Source organism: Lycorma delicatula, chromosome 9 (assembly GCF_047948215.1).
Source record: "Lycorma delicatula isolate Av1 chromosome 9, ASM4794821v1, whole genome shotgun sequence".
Taxonomy (NCBI): Eukaryota; Metazoa; Arthropoda; class Insecta; order Hemiptera; family Fulgoridae; genus Lycorma; species Lycorma delicatula.
The window spans coordinates 119,842,255-119,865,032 of record NC_134463.1 but is presented as its reverse complement, the minus strand read 5'-3'; the positions used below and the strand labels follow the sequence as shown (position 1 = coordinate 119,865,032).

The 22,778-nt window shown below is 30.7% G+C and overlaps 1 protein-coding gene across 8 annotated transcripts in view; it reads left to right on the top strand.

Annotated features, from left to right (window-relative positions):
- LOC142330182 (uncharacterized) overlaps positions 1-22,778 on the top strand; it is a 235,961-nt gene that overhangs the window by 200,606 nt on the left and 12,577 nt on the right. For all 8 annotated transcript variants that reach the window (XR_012757721.1, XR_012757720.1, XR_012757716.1 and 5 more), the window contains 6 exons: positions 950-1,104; positions 4,888-4,999; positions 9,258-9,452; positions 11,107-11,205; positions 16,969-17,112; positions 22,038-22,164. Coding sequence is in view for 2 of the 8 variants with exons in the window: in XM_075375294.1 (XP_075231409.1) it covers positions 950-1,104; positions 4,888-4,999; positions 9,258-9,452; positions 11,107-11,205; positions 16,969-17,112; positions 22,038-22,121 (789 nt within the window). In the remaining 6 variants the exon portion in view is untranslated. The remainder of the gene's footprint in view (positions 1-949; positions 1,105-4,887; positions 5,000-9,257; positions 9,453-11,106; positions 11,206-16,968; positions 17,113-22,037; positions 22,165-22,778) is intronic.

Genomic DNA, 22,778 nt, shown 5'->3' with positions numbered 1-22,778 from the left:
CATGTTTTCTACTAACTTAAATTGTCTTGAAACAAAAATTGTATTATAACAGACATTATGTTTTATGAGGTATAGAAGATACCTCATAATCATATCCGAACATAAACAAAATTTTGAGTTTTATTAAAAAGAATTTATTTATTCTTCTATATTGATATTCTCTCCCCTAAAGTAGTCTTTCAGAGATGTGGCATGCTTATGACAGGGTTTCTTTCAATTCTCAAAACATTTGTGGAAAACATTTTTGGTATAGCCTTAAATTCACTTAGTGATTTATTTCATCTCTTGTCACAAATTAGTGTCCTTTTAATTTTAATGTTTACTTAATCGATGGGAACGAAAAAGTCACTTACTGTTGTCATGTTTGGAGAATATAGCAGTTGTGGCATCAGTGTATGATCAAGAATTAGTAGTGAAGTGTGAGTTGGAGCATTATTATAATGTAAAATCCAAGAATTGATTGCCCTTTTGATTTTCTTCAGATTGCCTTATGTAAACTCTGTAAAATTGCTAAGTAATGTTGTTTGTTGACCAACCTTGTAGTAAGAATTCATAATAGAAGATAACATAAATTAAAAAATTCCTGTTATTTTTTTTTATCTCACTTTATGTGTATATATTTCAGTAGCAAAGAAATTATATTCACACGACCGTGCTATTTCAGCACCTGACAGTTAATTTTCCTACAAAAAAAAAACATTGTAATGTTTAATTCATTTAAAAATTAGTATTTTTTGTTTAATTTAATATCAAATGATTTCCATCTAGAAATTTAATTACCTAGAACGTAATTTCGGTCTATCCTGTTTAAAGTGTTTTTCCTCCTTGCATTTAAGAAAGTTTTATCCAAAATTTATTAAAAAAATATATATTTAAAAAATAAAATTTTAAAAAAGCAAACTGAATTTTATCTGTTAAATAAACTATTATTTCATTTTTATATTTATAGAACAGTTATGAAGAGCTTACTTATAAGGAGTTGATGGAATTAGAAAATAGTCAAGCTGTACCTAATAAAGTACCATTTGAATGCACTATATGTATTACTGAGTGCAATCCAGGTGATGGTGTTGTTCTGAGAGATTGTCTACATTCATTCTGCAGGTAATTTTAAAAGGAAATTCATTCACTTGAATTATGTGTAAAAAAAAAAAGGAATTGACAAAAAGTATTGTATGTCCAGTGTTTGGTTGCAATGTAGATTAAATTTTTTCTTTGTTTTTTGTTTACTCTTTAAATCATTCTTATAGATGGGAATCGCAGAACAGAATGAGTAACCCTGGTTAGAAGAAATTAGATAGTCCTTACAATTCATTAAGTGATCAGGACATTTTTATCTGGCACCACATTGCTTAACAATTTTGTGGGTTAAATATATGCTGCATTCTCTTAAAAAATTAAAGCACCATAGATACAGGATTCTTAAAGGAACAACCTGGTCCATCCCTGTAATCCTTGTGGTATTTGGAAGTATCCAATTAAATTATGAATCTTTCAGCTTCAACAATTGAAGAAGAATTTTAGTTGTTGACAACTAAAATGTATTAATTACAAATCATATGGATTAATAACATGTCTGACAAGTTCTCCTGGCTTAATTGCATTAACCTATCTAGATAAGATTTTTCCAGATGTGCAAGAAAGACTTGTGAGTAATGACACCCTCTTTCTTTATTCATCTATTTCAACTGCATCCTTGAACGCAAAGCATATTGCGTGCATTTAAGTCTGGAAAATCTCATGAAAATTCAGTATTTCAAAAAATATTATTATAACATTCTCACTATAACTGTTGAATCAAATGTGCCTTGTAACAAGGAGCCTTAAAACAGAGGAAACGCATTGTGTTACGTATTTGTTGAGTTTCATATTTCCTTGTATAAATTTTGATGAAATATTGTCTATGATTCTATTTTCTTTAATCTACATATTTCTGTTGACAGTGAAGCAAACAGATGTTATGACACGATTCACTTTCTTTCTCATTTCATAGTAGTTTTCAACTATTACAACTTGTAAGCTCATCAGTGATCGAGAGAACCCGCATACAATTGTTTTGATAATTCATTCTACATGCAAAATGTTTTTTGCTCAATGGATTAATTCAACACAGAAGCTTTGCAGCTTGTATGTGGGCAATATAGAAATGAAATTTTTTAGCATACCAAAAATCCCATTCCTGACCAGGATTCGAATCTGGATAAAAAAAACACTACTCCATTCTGCCACGGAGATTGGCTTCAATTTCAACTTATTTTAGTGTTTTTGCACTTTTCTCTTTAAAAGAACAACTTCAATAAATCAACAAAATTAATATTAAATAATATTTTATAAAAATTATGCTTATGCAATAGATATTTTTTATTTTAGATATTTAAAAAATTACTGGCTAAAGATATTTATACTGAATTAAAAAAATAAGTGTTTCTATTTTAAACTTGACCATCTCTTTTTAACAAAAAAAGGAGGTTATGTATTTGACCTGTATATTTTTTTTATGTTGACGCATAATTTTTCTCTCATTAATCCGATTCAAATAAATCTTGCTGGAATCGACGCAGCTGCTTTTCGGAATGGTACCATGATGTTGGAAAAAATTTTTAAACAAAAAATCAGTTAAAATTTTTAAAAAAATATATTGTACATTTTATCATCAAAAACCATCTTGAACAACCCAAGTACAGAATTACAAAGTAAATGAAATGACACTTAACTTATTTTTTATTACAAAAGCACTTTCATGGGATCCCGCATCATCATTGTTTATAAAATATATATTTATACAAAATTACATATTAAACTTCTTTTCTTTTTTTTTCAATTAAAAGTAAAAGATTAAAATATATACAAGAACATATAAAGTCAATTAAGTATAATAACTATATATATATATATATATATATGATGTCATAATTAAAATTTTTTTAAAAATAAATTTAAAATAAAATAAATAGATAAGAAAATTAATACTATATAGCTGGCCAACCAATGTTACATTACTGAGTGGATTTGGATTAAATTATTTATATACGTTATAATTACACAGTATGTCTGAAAAGTTCCCAAACTAAATTAAATAAAAATAGATTTAAAGATGAATGAATTTACTTACATCAGCCCTCTACATAGAACCCTTCTCTAGTTATACACTTGTTGCAATGCCGGTACAGCCTGTCAAACGCTCTGGAGAAATCACTTTGTGGGGTCGCCTTCAACTGCTCGGTACAAGCCCTTTGGATTGCTGGAATATCATTAAAAAAGCAGCCTTTAATATACAACTTGAATTTCGGGAACAGAAAATAGTCTGCCGGAGCCCAGTTGGGTGGATAGGATAAAACAGTGATTTGATTTACGGCGTAATAACATGTTAAAACTGTTGCCATGTGTGCCGGGGCATTGTTTTGCAAGAGTCCAACTGCCCGGATCCCAGTACTCGGGCTGGATTCGATGAATGTGACGCATCAGGTATTTCATTGCTTCCAGATAGAATTTAGAATTCATGGTTTGATCAGTTGGGACAAATTCATGAAGAATCAGGCCCTTTGAGTCAAAAAATGTAATCAACATCGTCGATTGCATTCAGTCAAGTATTGTGGAACGAAACAAGAGCACACCTTTCAGCGGTTCATTTTTTTCTGTTAAAATTGTACATACCATGTTATTAGTGATGTTTAGCTCTTTTGCTATGGCCCAAAGGATAAGATTAGGTTTTACAAGCAAGAGCGTGCACACTTTTGCAACATTTTTGTCGTGAACAGCTATTGACTGTCTCCCACTTTGTTTGTCGTCATCCAACGACTCTCTTTAAACCACTTCCATCCCTGAGTATGTTGCAGTACGACATGCAGCGTCATCACCAAATGCTTGCTGTGTCATAGAATAAGTTTCAACAAAAGATTTTTGAAGGTGAACACAAAATTTTATTGCGCTTCTCTGTTCCACGTCATGAGCTCACACAAGGTCACATGAAGCAACGTACACGGCTAAATATAACTCGAGACTGGAGTGACGAAATGTGATTAAATTTCGTATTGTATACACGCTCATCAGACATCATGTACATAGTTCCTTGGTTTTCCAAGAGATGGCGCTACATCTATCAACTACACAAATTTAGTTCGGGAACTTTTCAGACCTACTGTGTATATTTATTTTTATCTAAAAAAATGTGCTGCCATCTGTTCTTATGACTTTGTGGTGTTGAAGTATTGACTAGAAAAATTATTATGATAGCCAACCAGGCAAAATTATCATTTAGATTTTATAAGTTACATATCAAACTTCAAAATATAATGCACTTGATAACTTTTAATAAAATGTGCTTTAAATTAAATATCATCCCTAAATATGCTCAGATAAAGATAAAGAATTCCCAATTTAATAAATGTGTAACAAAAACTAAAAATTTTGCAGAAACATTTAGAATGAAGCAGGAAATCAAGCATGCATATTATAAAAGAACTTTAATAAATATAAGGTTAAAATAACATCTCCAATTAGTACAGGTGTTGGGAGTTGTAATGTTTGATTATGTATTTAATTTGATCAAGACTAACATCGAAATTCTTAAAAATAAACTTGATGAATCCAAACATGTTAAAATCAATAACTTAGATAAAAACTAGAAATAATAATAATTATAATTACAGGGGTTTGGATGATTATAAATTACAAGAAGACATTGTAACAAATGATACTCATGGACATGTAGATTCAAAATTATTTAATAGTAATTGTCTTGATTAATTTTACTAATCTTGACCTTGATGATAAGGAAAAGTTTATCATTGCTAATGCATTTAAATTTAATTTGAATGATTGTGATAAAAATAATGTTATTAAAAATATAGTAATTGATTCTGTTTTTTTTTTTCTTCTTTTATATAGACAATGTTTAGCACACACAGTCGAATTCAGTGAAGATATAGAAGTTAAATGCCCATTTATCAGTGACGATTACACTTGCTCAAGTACTCTGCAAGAACGCGAAATAAAACATGTAATTATTTGTATTGTAACATTGTAACATTCCAGGTAATAGTTTACTGCTTTACATTCAGGTTAATGACCGGTTCATGTTCAAAATTGCTGAACTTGCTTCATTTTTTCTTCGATACAAAACAGTCACATTTGAAGATGGGATAAGGCTGATTCAGTGTACTCCGGTGGTCATCAGTGAATTTGTTTATTTTAATAAATTTTGTAAATTTTATAAAAAGTGAATAGTTTTCAAACACATTAATCAGCAAAATTTTTAAAAAGACCACTGTAATTACAAAAAAATAAATGCTTACTTTTTAGTATCGAATTGATGTACAATAATATCCTGCTTATGCATCTGATTCCTTCTTTCAAAGTTCATATTAAACATAAAACTTACCAAAAAAAATGTGAAAGAAATAGATATGTAAAAAGCACACTACTGTATTTGTAATAATCTTTTTTATGAGTATAATTTAGTTTTTACAATTAAAAATATTCAGTCAGCCAAATGTTGTAAAAGTTCAGTTTTATAAATGTTACATTATCCATTATTGTGGTACTTTATATATGCTGACCTAAGCAATTGTTTAACAAACCAAACACCAAATTTGAAAAATTAATTGATAGCTTGGTATTTGCTATCTCTTTCCAAAATAGTCCAAAGCAAGGTACTGTATATTTATTGTATAATGAGCATTTTAAAACATACTGTATTATTTTTGTAGTTAATTTTTTTTTTAAATATCCTTCACTAGAATCTTGTATTAGCAGATCTACATTTTTTTAGATTTTATTTAAAACAATTATCTTAAGTTATGTATTATGAAAATAATTTCAGCTACTGTATGTCTAAAACCACTTTTATTCAATAAAAAAAAAAAACATTGCTCAATTTTTAGTAATTGATTTTAATAGTACAGTTTTCTTAGTTAATATAGTAACATAACACTACTAGTGTTAATAACACAATAAAAAGATTATAAAACTATTTTTAGTTATCTAATTTGATTTTATTTATTTAAAAAGTACATTTTAGTATCAGTTTATACAGTGCTGATTTCTGTTTCCAGTTTCGTTTCAGAGATCAGTACATCTTTGCAATGTTCTGTTTTAGTAATTAAGATTAATGTATGAAAAGTATACAAAAGTGTGCTTGTAATCTACTCTGTTCTTTTATTGTAGAGGTGTCTGCCAATCTAGTCATTCTTTCTTAATGCCCAAACCTTTAGGTAGTCACATCCTCGTACATGTAATGAGAATTCCTATACTTTATTATGCATGTGGATTGTCCACATCAGGGGTATCTTGTAATTATTATCAGCTCACTAACAGTAACACTGATAGACAAAATAAAATATTTAATGTTTCTCTTAGATACCATTTCTTGAATTGCTTTTTTGCATGCATTACAGATCTGTAAATACAATTTTTCTATCACCCTTGGTTTTAAATAAATTATGCTTCAAAAAAAATTAAGGGAAAATATAGTTAAAATCTGTAAAATAATAATTTTGCATGGCCATACCTGTGTTAGAATGATTTCACTGATGCTTTTCTTTTATAAATAGCCTCAGGCACATCCCGAATTATTGTCCAATAGTAATCGGCTAGCATGTTAGTATTCCATTTCCCTTTATAGCAGCTTTCCATCACTGAAATGTCATGGTGGAAACGTTCACTGTGTTCGTCACTTATGTCTTTGAGGTTATCCGGGAAAAAATCCAGATATATGTGGAGGAAATGTATTTTCAATGACATATTACATCCCATAGCTCTGTATGAAGCAAGAAGTTGATTAACAGTATCATGGTAATTGTTGGATTTTGTGTGCCGAAAAAGTTTTGCGAATGTCTTTAAATGAAGCCCAAGTTGCACCTACATTATTTAACATTGAGTTAAATACATCATCTTTGACCAACTCTGGTACTTGAGGACCAACAAATATTCCTTCTTTAATTTTTCCTTCATTTATATTCAGAAATTTCTATTTGATGTACAAAATCCAGGACTATCCTTCTTCATTGCTTTTACAAAATTTTTCATTAGTGTAGCTTGATATGGAGCGGGGATAAAAATATTTTTTTGGGTTCAACTAAGGGCTCATTAATAATATTTTTCCCATTTGGAGTTAAGTTGTCTCATTTCTTCCACTCTTTGGTAACATAATGTTTATCCTAGCTTGGCTGTCCCATTCGCAAAGAAAACACATGTACCTAGTATAGCCTAATTGCATGCCTAAAAAAAGCTATAACTTTCAAATCAACACATGTTCCAGCTATGTTTTTTATAATTTATTTTTTCAAAAACGCCTTTCATCACATCATATGTTTCTCAAATTAATACCATAAGCGATTGGTATCGAAGGATATTTGTTACCATTGTGTAGTAGAACCACTTTTAAACTATACTTGAATGAATTTATGAAAAGGCGCCAGTCCTCAGGTTTATGAACTTGTTCTAAGTTCGACATAAGCTCATCAATATTTGTACAATAAACAAAATTATTTTCATCAATAAAGTACTGAGAAAATATTTGTATTTTGTTGGAAGTAAATTGCAACCTTGCAGTCTTGATTCTAACAGTTCAGCTTGATTTTTTTATAAATTAAAATTCCTTAACAAAGTCATTTAATTCACCTTGTGATATAAGATATGGCTAATTGGAAGATAATCCAAAATCAAAATGTTGTCTTCTTCAGTGCTGCTTGATTCTTCATCGCTGCTTTCGAAACATACATTCACAGGTGGCTCAGGAACTGGAATAATTTCACTGTGAGGTACAGGCCTGATTGCATATTGCAATGAAGGACATTTTACAGTATGTTTAGATTTTCTAGAAATTCCAGACACACTTGTTAAATAAAAGTAACAGTCGGTTACATGATCCTTTGGTTCACACTAAACCATAGGTACACCAAATGGCAAAGTCTTCCTGGTACCTTTCAGCCATCCTCTTAAATATACAGAACAATTATTGCATACTATATAAGGAGCCCATGTCTTATCCTGATCACTAATTTTACACTGAAATTACAAATGATATTCTCTTTCAATTAAAGGTATAATATTTTTTCTATTTGATTTTACAGTAAACTCACCACATACATAACAAAAGGCATCCACTTCATTTACACAATTTCAAAGCATTATGACTGCACGGTTAACAAACTTAAGACTGAACAAATTTCATTCATTCCTAAATCCAGTGCTTAATACAAACAAGAGCTGTGTTTTCAGCTACATGATTAATCTTGTCCGTGAAGGCTCACTCTTCAGTATTAGATACAATGTCATAATATGTGACTATGATATAATTTAATTCTTTATCTAGTATTGTTTATTTATAGCTTACAAATTATGTTAACAAAGTTAAACAATAAAAAATGAGCTAACAAAATACAATATAGGATCTTAAAATGCTAACTATATGGTGAAAAACAAAAAATAAATCCTTTAATTACAACTAAAAATTTTTCAAAAATGGTGGTTGATAGAAAGATAGAGTTCATATTAATTTTCAGTATCAAAAAACATAATAAAATCTTGTATCACATGTTAGGAAATAAAAATTATGTTTATCATAATTTTTATGATAAAATAATTATTATGTTTATCATAATGTAATTTCATAATTATTAAATTTATTTTAAAACATAAAATATGTTTCAAGGGCATGTTTGAGAAAAGGATAGAAGTTATAATTAGTGGACAACTCTGAATGTAAACCTTAACAAGCTTGTTATATTTAAGAAAATATTAATTTTTGAATCCTATGTTTTCCTATCTACAAATGCCATTCAGTAATATCTACTTGATAGTATTATAATCTTGCACATTATCTAGATCTGTATTTTTAATCGTAATTATTACCAATTAAATTTAAATTTCTTGCTGCTTACTTTATCCTATAATCTTGGGCTCTGGCATTGAAAGTGAAGAAGAAAAAGATAACTTAAAAAGAAAAGAAGAAGAAAAAGATAATTTAGAGTTTTATATAAAGAAGTTGTATTAAATTTTTTTCATTTAAAAATTAAATAATTGATCAGTGATAAAATATTCACAAAGATTGGTTAAAGGAAGTCGTAATGATGAATTTATACTATGATAGCTGGCAGTTAAAGAAATTACTTTAGTTTAGTTAATACATTTTTCTTTCTTGAACTGATTTCTTAGTCACTAAATGTTAACTACACACTACTGAAATTTAAGAGAGATTTCTCTAAATTTATTTGCTAATTATTTAATTTAATGGAATTTTATTATTTATTTTTCAGATTGTCACACCAGAAGTATATGAACGCCATTTGGCAAAGGGATTAGCAATTACTGAAAATAAAATTCAGAATTCTTTCCATTGCAAAACTGCAGACTGTCCTGGCTGGTGTATTATAGAAGATGAAGGAGTGCCTGAAAATGTGAATATTTTTAATTGTCCGGTCTGTAACTCACAAAACTGTGTTCCCTGTCAGGTAATTTATTCCTTCTTTTTTGTATTTCTAATCATAAGTTAAGATGTGTCATGTTATGGAAGTTACCAAGGAAGAAAAAAAAATAGGTGATAAAATTGATGGATGAATTGAAGGTTAGAGAACACTCTAGAGCAGTGTTTCTCAACCTGGGGGTTGTGAAATTAGCCTACAACTTTACATGTAAAAAATAATAAAATCATTTTATGAAAAAAAATATCATTTATTACAAATATTTTATTTATACTTTTAAGTGCACATGTAAAGAAAATAAATTAATGAGAAGGTTGACTAAATTTCCATATCCACTTTGATGATCAAGCCAAAACATATCCAAATTTATGCTCTGAAGATAAGTAATTCAGATATCAAGCTTCTTAATGAAAGCATGAACTACATCTGTCATTAATAAATATCATTTTCACTATCACTTGTCAATATTACTGTCATTAATAAAATGAAAATGAGATAGGCAGGACATGTATCTCGAGCAGCAGAGGACTTCAAATTAAAAAGACACTATTACTTGAAGGTGAATGGGAAGAGAAGCAGAGGAAGGCCAAGGAGAAGATGATCAACAGAAGAGAGATGTGTGATGGATTGGGAGTTTATAACTGGGAGGAGGCTGCCAGGGACAGAGAGTGATGGAGGGAAATTGTTGCGTTGTTTAAGGACAACTGATGTCTGTGGAAACTGTGTAAAAACTGGCTACTGGCTACTAAGTGGTTAACTTGTAATCGTAATTAAGCTGATTTCAAAGTCAAGTGTTCTAAGGTTCCAATCCTAGTAAAGGCAGTTACTTGTATATGGATTTTAATACTAGATTGTGGCTACCAGTGTTCTGTGGTGGTTGGGTTTCAATTAACCACACATCTCAGGAATGGTCAACCTGAGACTGTGCAAGACTACACTTCTTTTACTTCATACATATCTTCCTCTGAATTAATACCTTACAGTGGTTACAGAGGCTAAACAGAAAAAGAGAGAGGTTCAGCAACTGCACATTTGACATAAATGTGTGTATAATTTTAATAATTCTTTTTTTTTTGTTTAATACAAAAACAGTTAAATATTCAGTAAAATTAAATGCAGTAGTGTGTTCATAATGTTTAATAAAAATAATTTTAAGATAATTTGTGAATTAAAACTTTTTTTCTTGGCTAATAATGCAATCTTTACATGAAAGAGCCAAAAAGTAAAAGCAGTGAAAGGGTTAAATTTCTGATGAAAAAATTACGATCTTGAAAATAATAAAAGTTTAAAATTGGCCTTCATCCATTGATATTTCACCAGGAATAATTTTATGTTATTCAAATATATTATTGTTTTAGTTTCTTAATTTTCAGTTTATTTCCATAGATAACCTTTCTTACAGTGTGTGAAAAATATATCGGTTGATTAAAAACAGGTAATGCTGACAAAAATATTGTATCAGTTTGAATAAATATTATTAATCGCTTGTTAAACCTTGTTTATTTTTCTTGATCGTTTAGAGAGTGGAGATGATCAGTGCAGTTGTGAAAACTGCTGCCTACTTTTGGACTTCGGATATGTGGAATAGATCACTTAACTAGGGTTCATAATTATTTTAAGTAACATTTAAAATACAAGTAATTTTCAATTTTATTAAAATGTTTTTTCATTAAATAATTTCCAGGCAATCCATCCAGGTCATGATTGTAAGGAGTATCAGGAATATTTAATAATTCAAGCCGAGACTGACCCTAAAGCTAAGAAGACTCTAGAGTATTTGAAGGTAATTTCCTTGTTTTCTAAGTGCAGTAATTATAATTAATTAAGTAGGATTTTTTTAAATAGTTAAACTGTCTGGTATACTAAACTTATTTGTAAAAAAAAAAAACCTTAAAAAAAGTGGCGCTGAGTGTAATTAATATAAACACAATACGCAGTGAAATTTCACTTAATGTTATTTAACTTTGATGATATACAAAATCCACTTGTTTTCAACACTGCATTGTTTGTTTACTTTTATCCTTACCTTCACTCGCTTCACTTTTAAAGATGAAGTAAGAAAAATCAGTTAAAAAAGATAAAAAAGAAGCAAAGATAATGAAATGTATAGAAGGTGAGAATAATTAGGAGTTAAATATAAAAACAAGAAATGTAATTTATCAGAATTTGTTTTTTTTTAATTAGATAATAAAATTATAAAAGGATGAATTAAGTAAGGAAGATACGAAAAAAATGCCAGCAGAAATAAAAAAAAAAGCTTTCCCTCAGGAACTTTCTTTTTTGTGAGAAATAAACACTTTAAGCGAACACTGTTAGCCAATGGGCAGTTTTTTTTTACAGTCTCCACAGACATCAGTTGTGCTTAAACGTCACAACAATTTCCTTCCAACGCTGTCTGTCCCTGGCAGCCTCCTCCCAGTCATAAACATCCAATTCATCACACATCTCTCTCTCACTCTGTTGATCCATTTTCTCCTTAGCCCTCCTCTACTTCCCATTCACCTTCAAGTAATAGTGCGTTTTTAATTTGAAGTCCTCTGCTGCTCGAGATACATGCCCCACCCATCTCATTTTCCTTTAATTTCCAGATCCACAATTAGGGGTCTATTGTTTAGCCGTACAAATTAGTTTTGTGTTTTTCCTCCTTCTCCACTCCTGAGCGCCAATATCCTTTGTTGGACCCGATATCCATTCAGTATTTTATTTCAAACAACCTGCAAATTCACCTCTTGTATTTTCATCAGCGCCCAAGTTTCGCAGCGTCCCTCTCACCTGTTCTGCCTTTTCTCACATTCATGCAAACTGTTTCTTCCTCATTACCTTCAGAGAGGCAACCTAGCTTACAAACATTTCCAATGAATTTATCATCTCTCTTAGTCTGTCAGGTTCTCTGCAATCAAAATGATATCATCGTATATGCAAGCATCTGCATTCCTGTAAGTTCTCCAATTGTGCCTCCCCCTAGTAAATCTCTCATTGCTCCCTCCAGCACCAGGGAAAACAGCGATTGTGACAAAACATCTCCTTTCTTCTCCCCTTCTTGTTTCAAACGACTCTGTTTCTTCTCCCAGTACTCTTACATTATTCCTTGTTACATTCATGCAGACTGAGACCATTTTCATTAATTTTTTTTATATTCCAACATCACTAAGTGTTGTTACATTTTCTTCTTTATTAGGCTGTCAAATACTTTGTTAAAATCTACTAGTATAAGATACATTTCTTTATTAAATTCCATATGTTTCTCTAAAATTTGTTTTAGGGTGTATATTTGGCCCATTGCTAATCTATTTGACCTAAATCTGGCCTGGTATTCTTACAGTATTTCTTTAACGTATGCCCAGATTCTGTTTAATAGGACCGTGGCGAACACTTATACACACATTCAGTAGAGATATTCCTCTGTAGTTGTTACCATCAACTCTTTCCCTTTTTTTATAGATCAGTATTAACAAGGTTTCCTCCCACTTTGTAGCCTAATTATCTTGTTCACTTCTCCCAAAATCAGTTCTCCACCTGCTTTTATTTGTTCTCCTGTAATGCCATCCGGTTCTGGTACCTTATTATTCTGAAGACTTTTGATGACTTCTTCTAACTCTTTCTGCAGTAGTACTACATTCTTCCCAATTCCTACCATCCTCATCATATTTGACGTTTAGTAGGTGATAAAATTATTATCTTCATCTCCCGTTAACATCCTCCTTGCCACAAACCACTTCTTTTTTCTGACTTGCCTGTAGAATGTTTTTCAGCTTCTCTGTTTATGTCTCCTTCAAAGTATACAGTTCCTTAATTACTATCTTCATCTTCTTTTCTCTCAAAGCTTCTTTGTTTAACTTCTTTGTTCCATGTACATACGTAGATCTCCCAGGTCTTTTGTATTGAGCCACTTTAATCGCAGTTCCTTTCTCTTTTCAACTCATCCCATCATTCATTCCTTCTCTGAGGCTCCTTCTTCCCCAATACTTTCTCCCCACCTCCATCAAATATTCCTTAATCCTCTTCCACTCTTCACCTAACTACTCCTTTCTTCTTATATTATTTCAGTATTCCTCTGCTCTTTCCTTGGTGCTTTCAATATTCAGTTTTTCTCATTCTTGCTGCCTTTTGCCATTGTTATTTTATTTCTTATTATTATCTCGACCAGGCAGCAGTCTGTATTAATATCACACTAATGACTGTTTTTTACCCCTTTCCTCAATCAGCACATGGTCAATCTGGTTTCTCATGATGCTATCTGGAGATACCCGTGTAACTTTGTAAAAGTCTTTTCGTAGTGTCATTGTGTTTTGACAACTAAATTCTTTGATGATGCAAAGTCTAGTATTTTCATCCCAATGTCGTTTGAAATACTGTGTAGACTGTTCTGCCCTCCACTCTACTGGTCTGTGGCATTGTTCTTTACCTGTCTTGGCTTTCTTCAAGTCACCCAGAACAATTTTTACCATATCATTTTGTAGGCATTCATACTCTCTGGTAGGCTGTAGACCTTCTCTTTATACTTGTTATCCACATAAATATAGATTATATCTTAGAACTTTCCTTTCATCCAGATCCATCCCAGTCTCACTTATGAATTTAACTTATATTTACTATATACTATACTTTATATTTAATATACTATATCTTTTATGTATTTTTCCCTCCCGTGAAACCCATCACAACTCATCATGGTCACCCCATAAACCAATATGTTTTCATCCTTTGCTATGCTTCTTGTACCCAAACATCTTGTTTCTTGCATCGTGAACTTGACTACTTCAAAACCTTTCTGCTTCTAATGGGAAGATTAGCAGCTTCCTGTGTGTATACAGATCTTTACATACCATGTGCCAAGGTGTAAGTCCATTTTCCTCATTCTTCAGTGTATTTCTGTTTATTAGCCAAATGACCCTTTTTTGTTTGAGGCAATAGTTGCAGTTTTTAAGGGGTTGACTTACAGACGATTAGAACTCATTGTTTTTGATTTTATAAATGTTCCTGAAGCACTTCAACAGTGTTGCCTATTCAAGTGTGTACCTTGCTGGCCATAGTTAATCAGTATTCATGGTTCATATCATTATTTTAATATTATTATATCAAGCAAATCATAAACGTAGTATTTTTAATCATTTATTAATAGTTACAGAACTATTACTGACAGTATATAGTATATAAACAAAATTTATTTTGTTTATTGCTTTATTAATCATGATTGTCTATAATAATTTACCATATGTGCTATAATTACTGCTTTGCATATTAATTTTCAAAAGATGTTTATAACACGTGAGTTATAAATTACTGAAGTTTATTTACTAAGAAGACAATAAACAGTATGTAATACTTACTATTTATTATCTTATCCTATTTTCATCTATTTTATTATCTTTTTCTTATTTTCATTTTCGTAACTAAAGAGGCTTGTTATAATAATCTAGGACAAATGTGATGACTTAGGTTTAATAATAGTATGAACATGACTCAAATTTTATTGTTAAAACAAAAAATTGTTACTTGCTGCTGCTTTCTAAAGTGTTTCTTCATCACGTGCTGTCTATTCCAAGGTATATGAACAAGCATCTCCCCTTCTCAATGTAGGATTATTCTAAGGTATTCTTGACTACAGTATCAATTATAATTCTAGAAATTGCAAATAAATTCTTTAAAATATCTAGAGTGTAGCAATCATGCCAGTGAAAAATTGATATCGTAAACAAAAAAGGAAAAAATAGAAACTTTTAAAATCAAGTTTTAAAACAAATTTGAGATGAAGCTTCAGTAATAAATATGAGTTTTATTCTATCTTATGCTTAATATTTAATATGCCTCTAATCCAAACATAATTCAGTTATAGGTTTAAATGGGTTTTTACATAACCTGTGATCTAAAATGTAGTGTTTGTAGAAAAAAATTTACTTTGGCATATTCAGATGCAGATCTGTATATATGGTCTCTGTACCAATCATCACTTAAAAAAATTCTGATCGCTGGACCAATCTGAATCATTCTTTTACCACCATTTTTTTCATTGACTTTGAGGATGATTTTAGGCATAAATTTATCCAGATACTCCATTATCAGATAATTATTAGTTAAATCATTATCAGTAAGACTTAAAAAGCATGTTATATTTTACATTAATAATTTGAGTCGGACCTAATAACTTTATCAAGATAGCTATGCGATTGTGTCTGATGAAATTCAGAAAACAACTGAATTTTTGTTTTTATAGTTTTCTTTTATAAAAATTAGTTAACTGCTTGAGATATCTTGGTGATGTAATGAAAATTGTGATATGTTATTGTTATTAATTCATAGGTGTGTGTGTTCATCACAACCAAAATGCATTTTAGTTGTAAGTTTTTTTTTGTTTTTCAATATCTGTTTATTGTAATTTATAGAAATAGAAATAATTTAATTTTTATATGTTTTTCTGTTTGTGTGGGAATATTCAGGAATAGTTAACCTGTTTTATCTAGATTAATACCTTTTCGGAAATGTGTTAAGAAATTTATAATGTGATAAAATAAATCTATTTTAGTCAGATAGCAATTTGCACAATTGAAATCTTAAGTATATCTGCTACTTTTCAGTATCACAATCACCATCTCTTCTTGAGGAAAAATAGATTATCATTTTCTTGCTTCGGATGCAGTTATTTATTTTTTTTAAAATGTGAAACATGCTCGCTTTTAATTTAAACCTTCAAGGTTCATTTTAGCAACAAAAGTTAAATTTGAAAGAACTTTTCTAGAAAGTACACTTTTTTATGGATTATTTAATATAGAGGATGAATTTTAGTCAAATATTTCAAGCGAGTAATATTAAAGCATAGTTTTATCAGTGATAGTGATATTCATAAAACACTTTGAATATTTCCTATTTACCAGTGATAGTTTAATGATTTACCTGCTATGGATGAAGAAAATAGTAACTCACTGTCGATATAAAAAAAGAGGAAAGAAATTTAACATAATTTTCATTTAAAGCGTGCAACTCATTTTAATCTTCAAACAATTTCCAGGCACCTAGATCGGCTGCAGTTCAAGCATCACCAGTCCCACTGCTGTGGCTATCATGAAGCACTGACCTTACCACACCTGATAACTCATTGTGGAGAATAATTAAGGTCTTATGTATCTAAACATCAATATGCACAAATAAAGATAACTGTGTGGAGGGGAAGTCTTTTGAACCATAACTCTAGAAATGCTGTACAACATGCCAAGTAAGGACATGGAAGTGCATAACTCTTGAGTGTTAAACGTGATAATGTACACATAGTTTCACCGGATGAATAACTCAAAAATGTAAATTTCAAAATCTGAACCAAGCCCGCAACGTATTTTTGTCTAGGGGTGTAGTCCATTCTTGGACGTACTATATATCACTGTGTATTGTCTACTATTATTTTGGATAACATAGCTTTATATAGCAAGTTAAAATTAATCTTGTTTTATTAATTCTTCTTATAATGATTATTCTAATAAAATATTATTAAAATGGTGTGTATACTAAATAAATAGAAGAGCTATCAGATTTAATTTAATACTTTGTGTTACAGAAATTGAAAGATCAGAAGAGAGCTATGAATTGTCCTACATGTAACGTGATAGTTATAAAAGCAGATGGCTGTGATTGGTTACAGTGTTCCATGTGTAAAACTGACATCTGTTGGGCAACTCTAGGCCCTCGTTGGGGTCCTTTGGTAATTAATAATTTAATAGCATTACTCTAATTTACTGTGATATTACTTCTTACGTGTATGTTTCTTTGTTATATTAATAATAAATAACGTTCTTTTATTTAAATTTATGAAAATAATTATATTTCTTTTTTTTAGTCGGTTGTAAAATTTGTTTTGGTTTGTTCATAAAGATTCTATTTTTATTTTATTTTAATGTAAAAGAGCTGGTAAAGAGTATAGAGTTAATTTTACAAAGATTTCCATTCAAAATTACTGTTAACTGTACATCTTTCCTTAAGATGGAATAATCATGTTAATGTGTTCTGTTAAGTTAGCTATAATGAAAGTTAAATATGAATTAAATAGAAAAACTAAAGTATATTAATGTTATTACATACTATATTTCAATTATCTCAGTTGATATATGGAAGCAGTAGGAATACTCAGCATGGTGAATCAACATTAATTATTTCTAATCGCACAGTTACATTTATTTTTATTGTTCTGCCAGTTAAGTACAGGGCATAGTTCAGTGAGTTAAATTACTTTTTGTGTCTGAGTTGTGAGGGTTTATGATCTTGTTGCAAGTGTGTGTGTGTGTATGTGTATGTGTGTGAGAGACTATATACATATATTGCTGTAAACTAAGTGCCCAGTTTTTAACTAAACACAGTACAAATTCACAGTATTTTATTTAATTCCTTAGTAAAATATTTGACATCCAGTCACTCGGTATACTAAATGCTCTGTAAACTCAAAAAATGTTTGATAAAATACTAAAACACCAGTAAAAAGGCTAAAACATTTAGTAAAAAAAAGTTAATACATTCATGAAAGAAAAAAAAATTAAACTAGGAGAGTATTTAATACTTATTTATCTATTATTATAAAGTGGCTTCTTCATTAAACAAACTTAAAAAATGAGTATTTTAAACTTAATATAATACAATAGAACTTTAAGAATAAAAAGTAGATGAAAAAGTGAGAATTTAATACTCACTTAGGACAGGTTAGGTTAGTTTAAGTTGCATCGCATTGTTGTCCTCTATATTTTACCCGGTTGTATCTAAATATTTCACTTACTTTTCCTTCAGTATCCACATTCTTACAATGAAAGTTCCATATACTTTCTTGTCAAAGCAGTGAAGCCTTGTCCAAGAAATTTTATTCTTTTTTCCGTAATTTTTTCCAGTGCCTTTTATTCCTAGTAATTTCTTAATAATCACTTTCCCTTCCATCAATCTCATCAAGTATTTAATTCATTATGGCTTTAAAATTTTAATCATTGTTACTATAATTATAAGGTTTTTTGAAGTTATGAAACATACGTGAAAGAAAACCACTGATAGGTATGTGTCAAACCTTGAGTGCATGCAGCTTCACGACCAATGTTGCCAATTAGTTTCAGCAAAAATTACTTTTTTAAAAATGGCATTTTATTTTAAAAGACTATTTCTTTTTTACTAAAAAAACAATGACAATTTTTACTAGGCCCATTTAGTTTAATACTATTCGCTGTTTACTTAACATTTTGAATATTTTGCTGTGCAAATTTTTTTTTTAAATACTACAATTTATAAATAAAATACTGAGTATTTAATGTTTTTTACTGAGAAATAAGGTATTAAAATACTAAACATTTAAACCCCAGATGTTGCTTCCAGTGTCAAGGTTTTAGTTGCACAAAAGAACAGGTTTGTGCATGTTACAGGACGGGACATGATGGTAGCACATGCCTGAAATGGAAAAATGTATACACTGTAGAGGTCAAGACTCGACAAGGTCTCGGGGATACCCTATCTATAAGGAAGAAAAGGCTATATTGTAGATCTGTACTGAGCAGAAGAGTCCTTCCCTGTTGCTTGTTCTGAATACAGAAAGTCCTTCATCATGAGGAATAATCCTGTACAACCAGGTATTAATTTTAAACAGGCTCTCAGACACACAAAAAAAGAGAGAATGCGCATCATGTAAAGAACTGACCAAAGTAGGAGAAGCTTTGTCAGAACAAATAATGTTCCCCACATCTGCTATTGCAACACTGAATACTGGCAAGAAGATAACTTTTGCAAGAAAGACCAATAGTGGTTTACTCAAAACCAGTTCAGTCGGTATAACACCAAATAAGGTTCCTGCTGCACAGATTACACACCAAACTGTGAAGGGATCTATAAAAATATTACCTAGCACGGCATCCCCATCTTCCCAGGCTTCCAAGTCCTCTCCACCATCTTGAGTTCTTTACAAGGATATGGTGGCAGATGAAGTTCATGAAGAAGCAAAGCACTTCCAAAAGGTTATAAAATCCAAAAAGCAAAACCAGATTGTATTTGATAAATAATCTGCATGCAGAGTTTTACATATAAGTAAAAGTTATTTTTATGGGTACAAATATTATCCAATGTAATGTTTATGGTTTCCGTTCTTATGAGGATACTGAAATCCTATCACAGGAGGAAAATCTATTAATACTGTGTCTGCAGGGGACACCTCTGTTCCAGGATGAAATGTCCTTTCGCAGATGGTCGCTGGATGGTCATCCAGCTGAGGTTAGAGGACAAGAAAGTGTGGCTGTTTTCCTAAAGAATATAATATTGGCCACGTAGATTTCGCTGGATGCAAATATCCATGCAGTCCCAATAAAGATATTGGCACCATTTAAAATGAATATCTGCAATTTATATCTTTCTCAAAATTTCGATATTAGTGAGAATGATCTGTCCAAACGTTTTTCATAGATTCCTTTACCCTACCTAATAACTGGTAATTTCAATGCCCATCACTGTTCTTGGGGCTCATCATATTCTTCCCGCAGTTGATTGATTGGAGGCAGAACTTGGATCTTTGCTTGTTGAATGATGGTTTGTACATGTTTGTCATCTTCATCAGGTACATTTTCGTGCATCGATTTGTTGGGTTCAGCAACCCTACTTCCTAATCTTATCTGCAATATTTCCAAAATTTTTTTTGGGAGCGATCACTGACCAGTTATTATCTCAGTCAGTAATATGGTTTGCTTCAGTATCAGCCTTACAGATGGGTAGTTGGGAAAGCAGAATGAGTCTGATATAAAGATTCTTTTAGCCAATACAACAATTGTGAGTGTGATCTACCAACATGCCAAGTTTACACACCTGATACTTGATAACGCAAGTGAATATATTCCTCTAACATCTGGAAAGCCAAGGCAGTCTGCTGTTGCCTGAGGGTTGAAGACTGCAGAAGTGCTTTAAGAGATCATCGCAGGACTCTACATAATTTCAATTGAAAGCCTACGACGGAATGTGAGAGATATAGGCCATTGAGTGTTGTGATGTGCTGAATGGAAATCATGACTGAATTATGTATACAATTTCTTGGACTACACAATCAAAAGTTCAGGCCATATGTGGATCACACAACAATTTCCACAGCCAGTTGAACTGGAAAATAACGGCATCCTCATAACAACACTAATTGATATGGCAAATATGTTTGGAAATATGTTTGTCAATCTCACTTATCATCATAATGGCCTGAGTTTATAGGTATAAGTTGCAGGTAGAAAGTAATACCATTTATTTAGAAGATTCACAAAATGAATTAAACATTTCCTTTTCTTCTGATGAGCTAAGGTATGCCTTGAATAAATCCCATGACACTTTCCCTTGGAGATGAAAATAGAAGCTCAGTGTGTTATCTCACTTTCCGAATACTGCATTACAACATCTTTTATCATTTACAATAAAATACTATCTGACCATGTTTTTCCATTGGTATATTGGGAAGGTCCAGAATAAGTAAGAAAAATGTTGATCTACCTATGAAAACAAGTTGGACAATATTATCTTTAAAAAATTGATTAAATCAAATCCTCTTTTACCTTAAGGTTCAGAGAGCCTTTCTATTCAACAAGATTTTGTATTATTTTCCCATTATTTAACCTGAAATCAACAACTACCTCTGTTTTTGTTTTTTATAAGGATTTAAGATATTTATATATTTTGAAAGTTCAAAGGATACGTGTTTTACCCGATTATAATGGATAATCATCAAGGTCCTTTAAATGATGATGCTTGTCTTTAAGTACCATTCCTGTACATGAAAGATTTAAACTTTCCCAACTTCCTAAGAGTAGGCTCAATCTCAATCGGATTACAGTGATAGTACTGACAATAAGATCTTCAACCCTCAGCACATATTTACATGCTAACTGACCTTCCCGATGGGTCATTCACCTTAACAGAGGCACTACCTGGAAAAAAGAGACAGTTTATCATTTTATTGATGCTAGTCAATGAATGACAAATCGATTCACCAAAATAAATTACTGAAGTTATCAACAGTGTATGCAGTTTCTATCAATATTTTATTACTGGGAGGAAGGTTAGGGGATCCCCTAACCTTCCCTTCTTTTGAAGCACCTAATAGGTGCTTCAAATTAGGGTTATATTATACTCTCACAGACAGGAAAGGTTATTATACTGTCTCAGCAATGGTAGACCTGAAATCATTGCTGAGATGTTTGGTTCATTGAAACTCAACCACCAAAGAACACCAGTATCCATGATATCTAGTATTCAAATCATATTAAAGTAACTGCCTTACTAGGATTTAAACCGTAGAACTATTGACTTCAAAATCAGCTGATTTTGCGATGATTTCACCACTGACCAACCCAATGGGTATCCTCCCAATTCAGCCTAGATGCAGCCTTCTTGCCAGACACCTTAGATGCATTAACTCTTCAAGTCCTGGAATTCTTGGTACAGAGATGATCTGAGACCAGATTTTGCATCAATATGTGGGTGCGTGTTGAGGTTATCCATCTCATCCAAAAAGCAGAAGACTAGACTATATTCTCTTATCATTTAGTGGTATTTATCATACCAGTCTATACCATTTTAAAAAAAGAGAGAGAAAGAGAAAACTCTTTAAATAAATTTTTCTGTTATTATTTTTTACAGGGCCGTGGTGATACTAGTGGAGGATGCAGATGTAATTTTAATATGGGTATGCTATGCCATCCAAACTGCAGAAACTGCCATTAATTATTCAGAAAATTATTATTTTAGAGATTTTAAATCAGATACTGTAAGTTATCAGTTTTATATACCTTTAGAATTTTATTTATTTAAAAGTTGTAAACAATTTCTTTTATGTTTTCCCCATTTGAAAGCCAATTATTAAGAAAAATTGTATACATATTAAAATATAAAATTATACATATAAAATTGTATATATATATGCTGGAGACACAAAAACATTCTGTTCTGTATATAAAACATATTTACCAAGAATTGTAACCATAATTATCAGTTATTCTGTGCTATTATTCTGTAGTTTTTATCTTTTAAATTAAAATAATACATTCATGTTTAAAAAAGAAAGATTTTTATTAAATACTTTGATAATATTTGTGTTCAGTACTTATTTTCAGTTGTTATTTTCATTCTCATATGTATTTTAAGTCTTGTAATAATGGAACAGTGATTTTTGAAACGTTAATGTTTAGGTTGATGCATGTAATATACACAGTATATATCTTTTATAACGTGTGAAAATAAAAATAACAAACTTATTACTGATATGACAGAAATAATTTAATGAATATGAAATAAAATAGCAAAGATAAATGTTTAAAAACCATTTATGAAAAATATATATCGATAATAAATTGAATGTGCATTTCAATAGTGAAATGATAA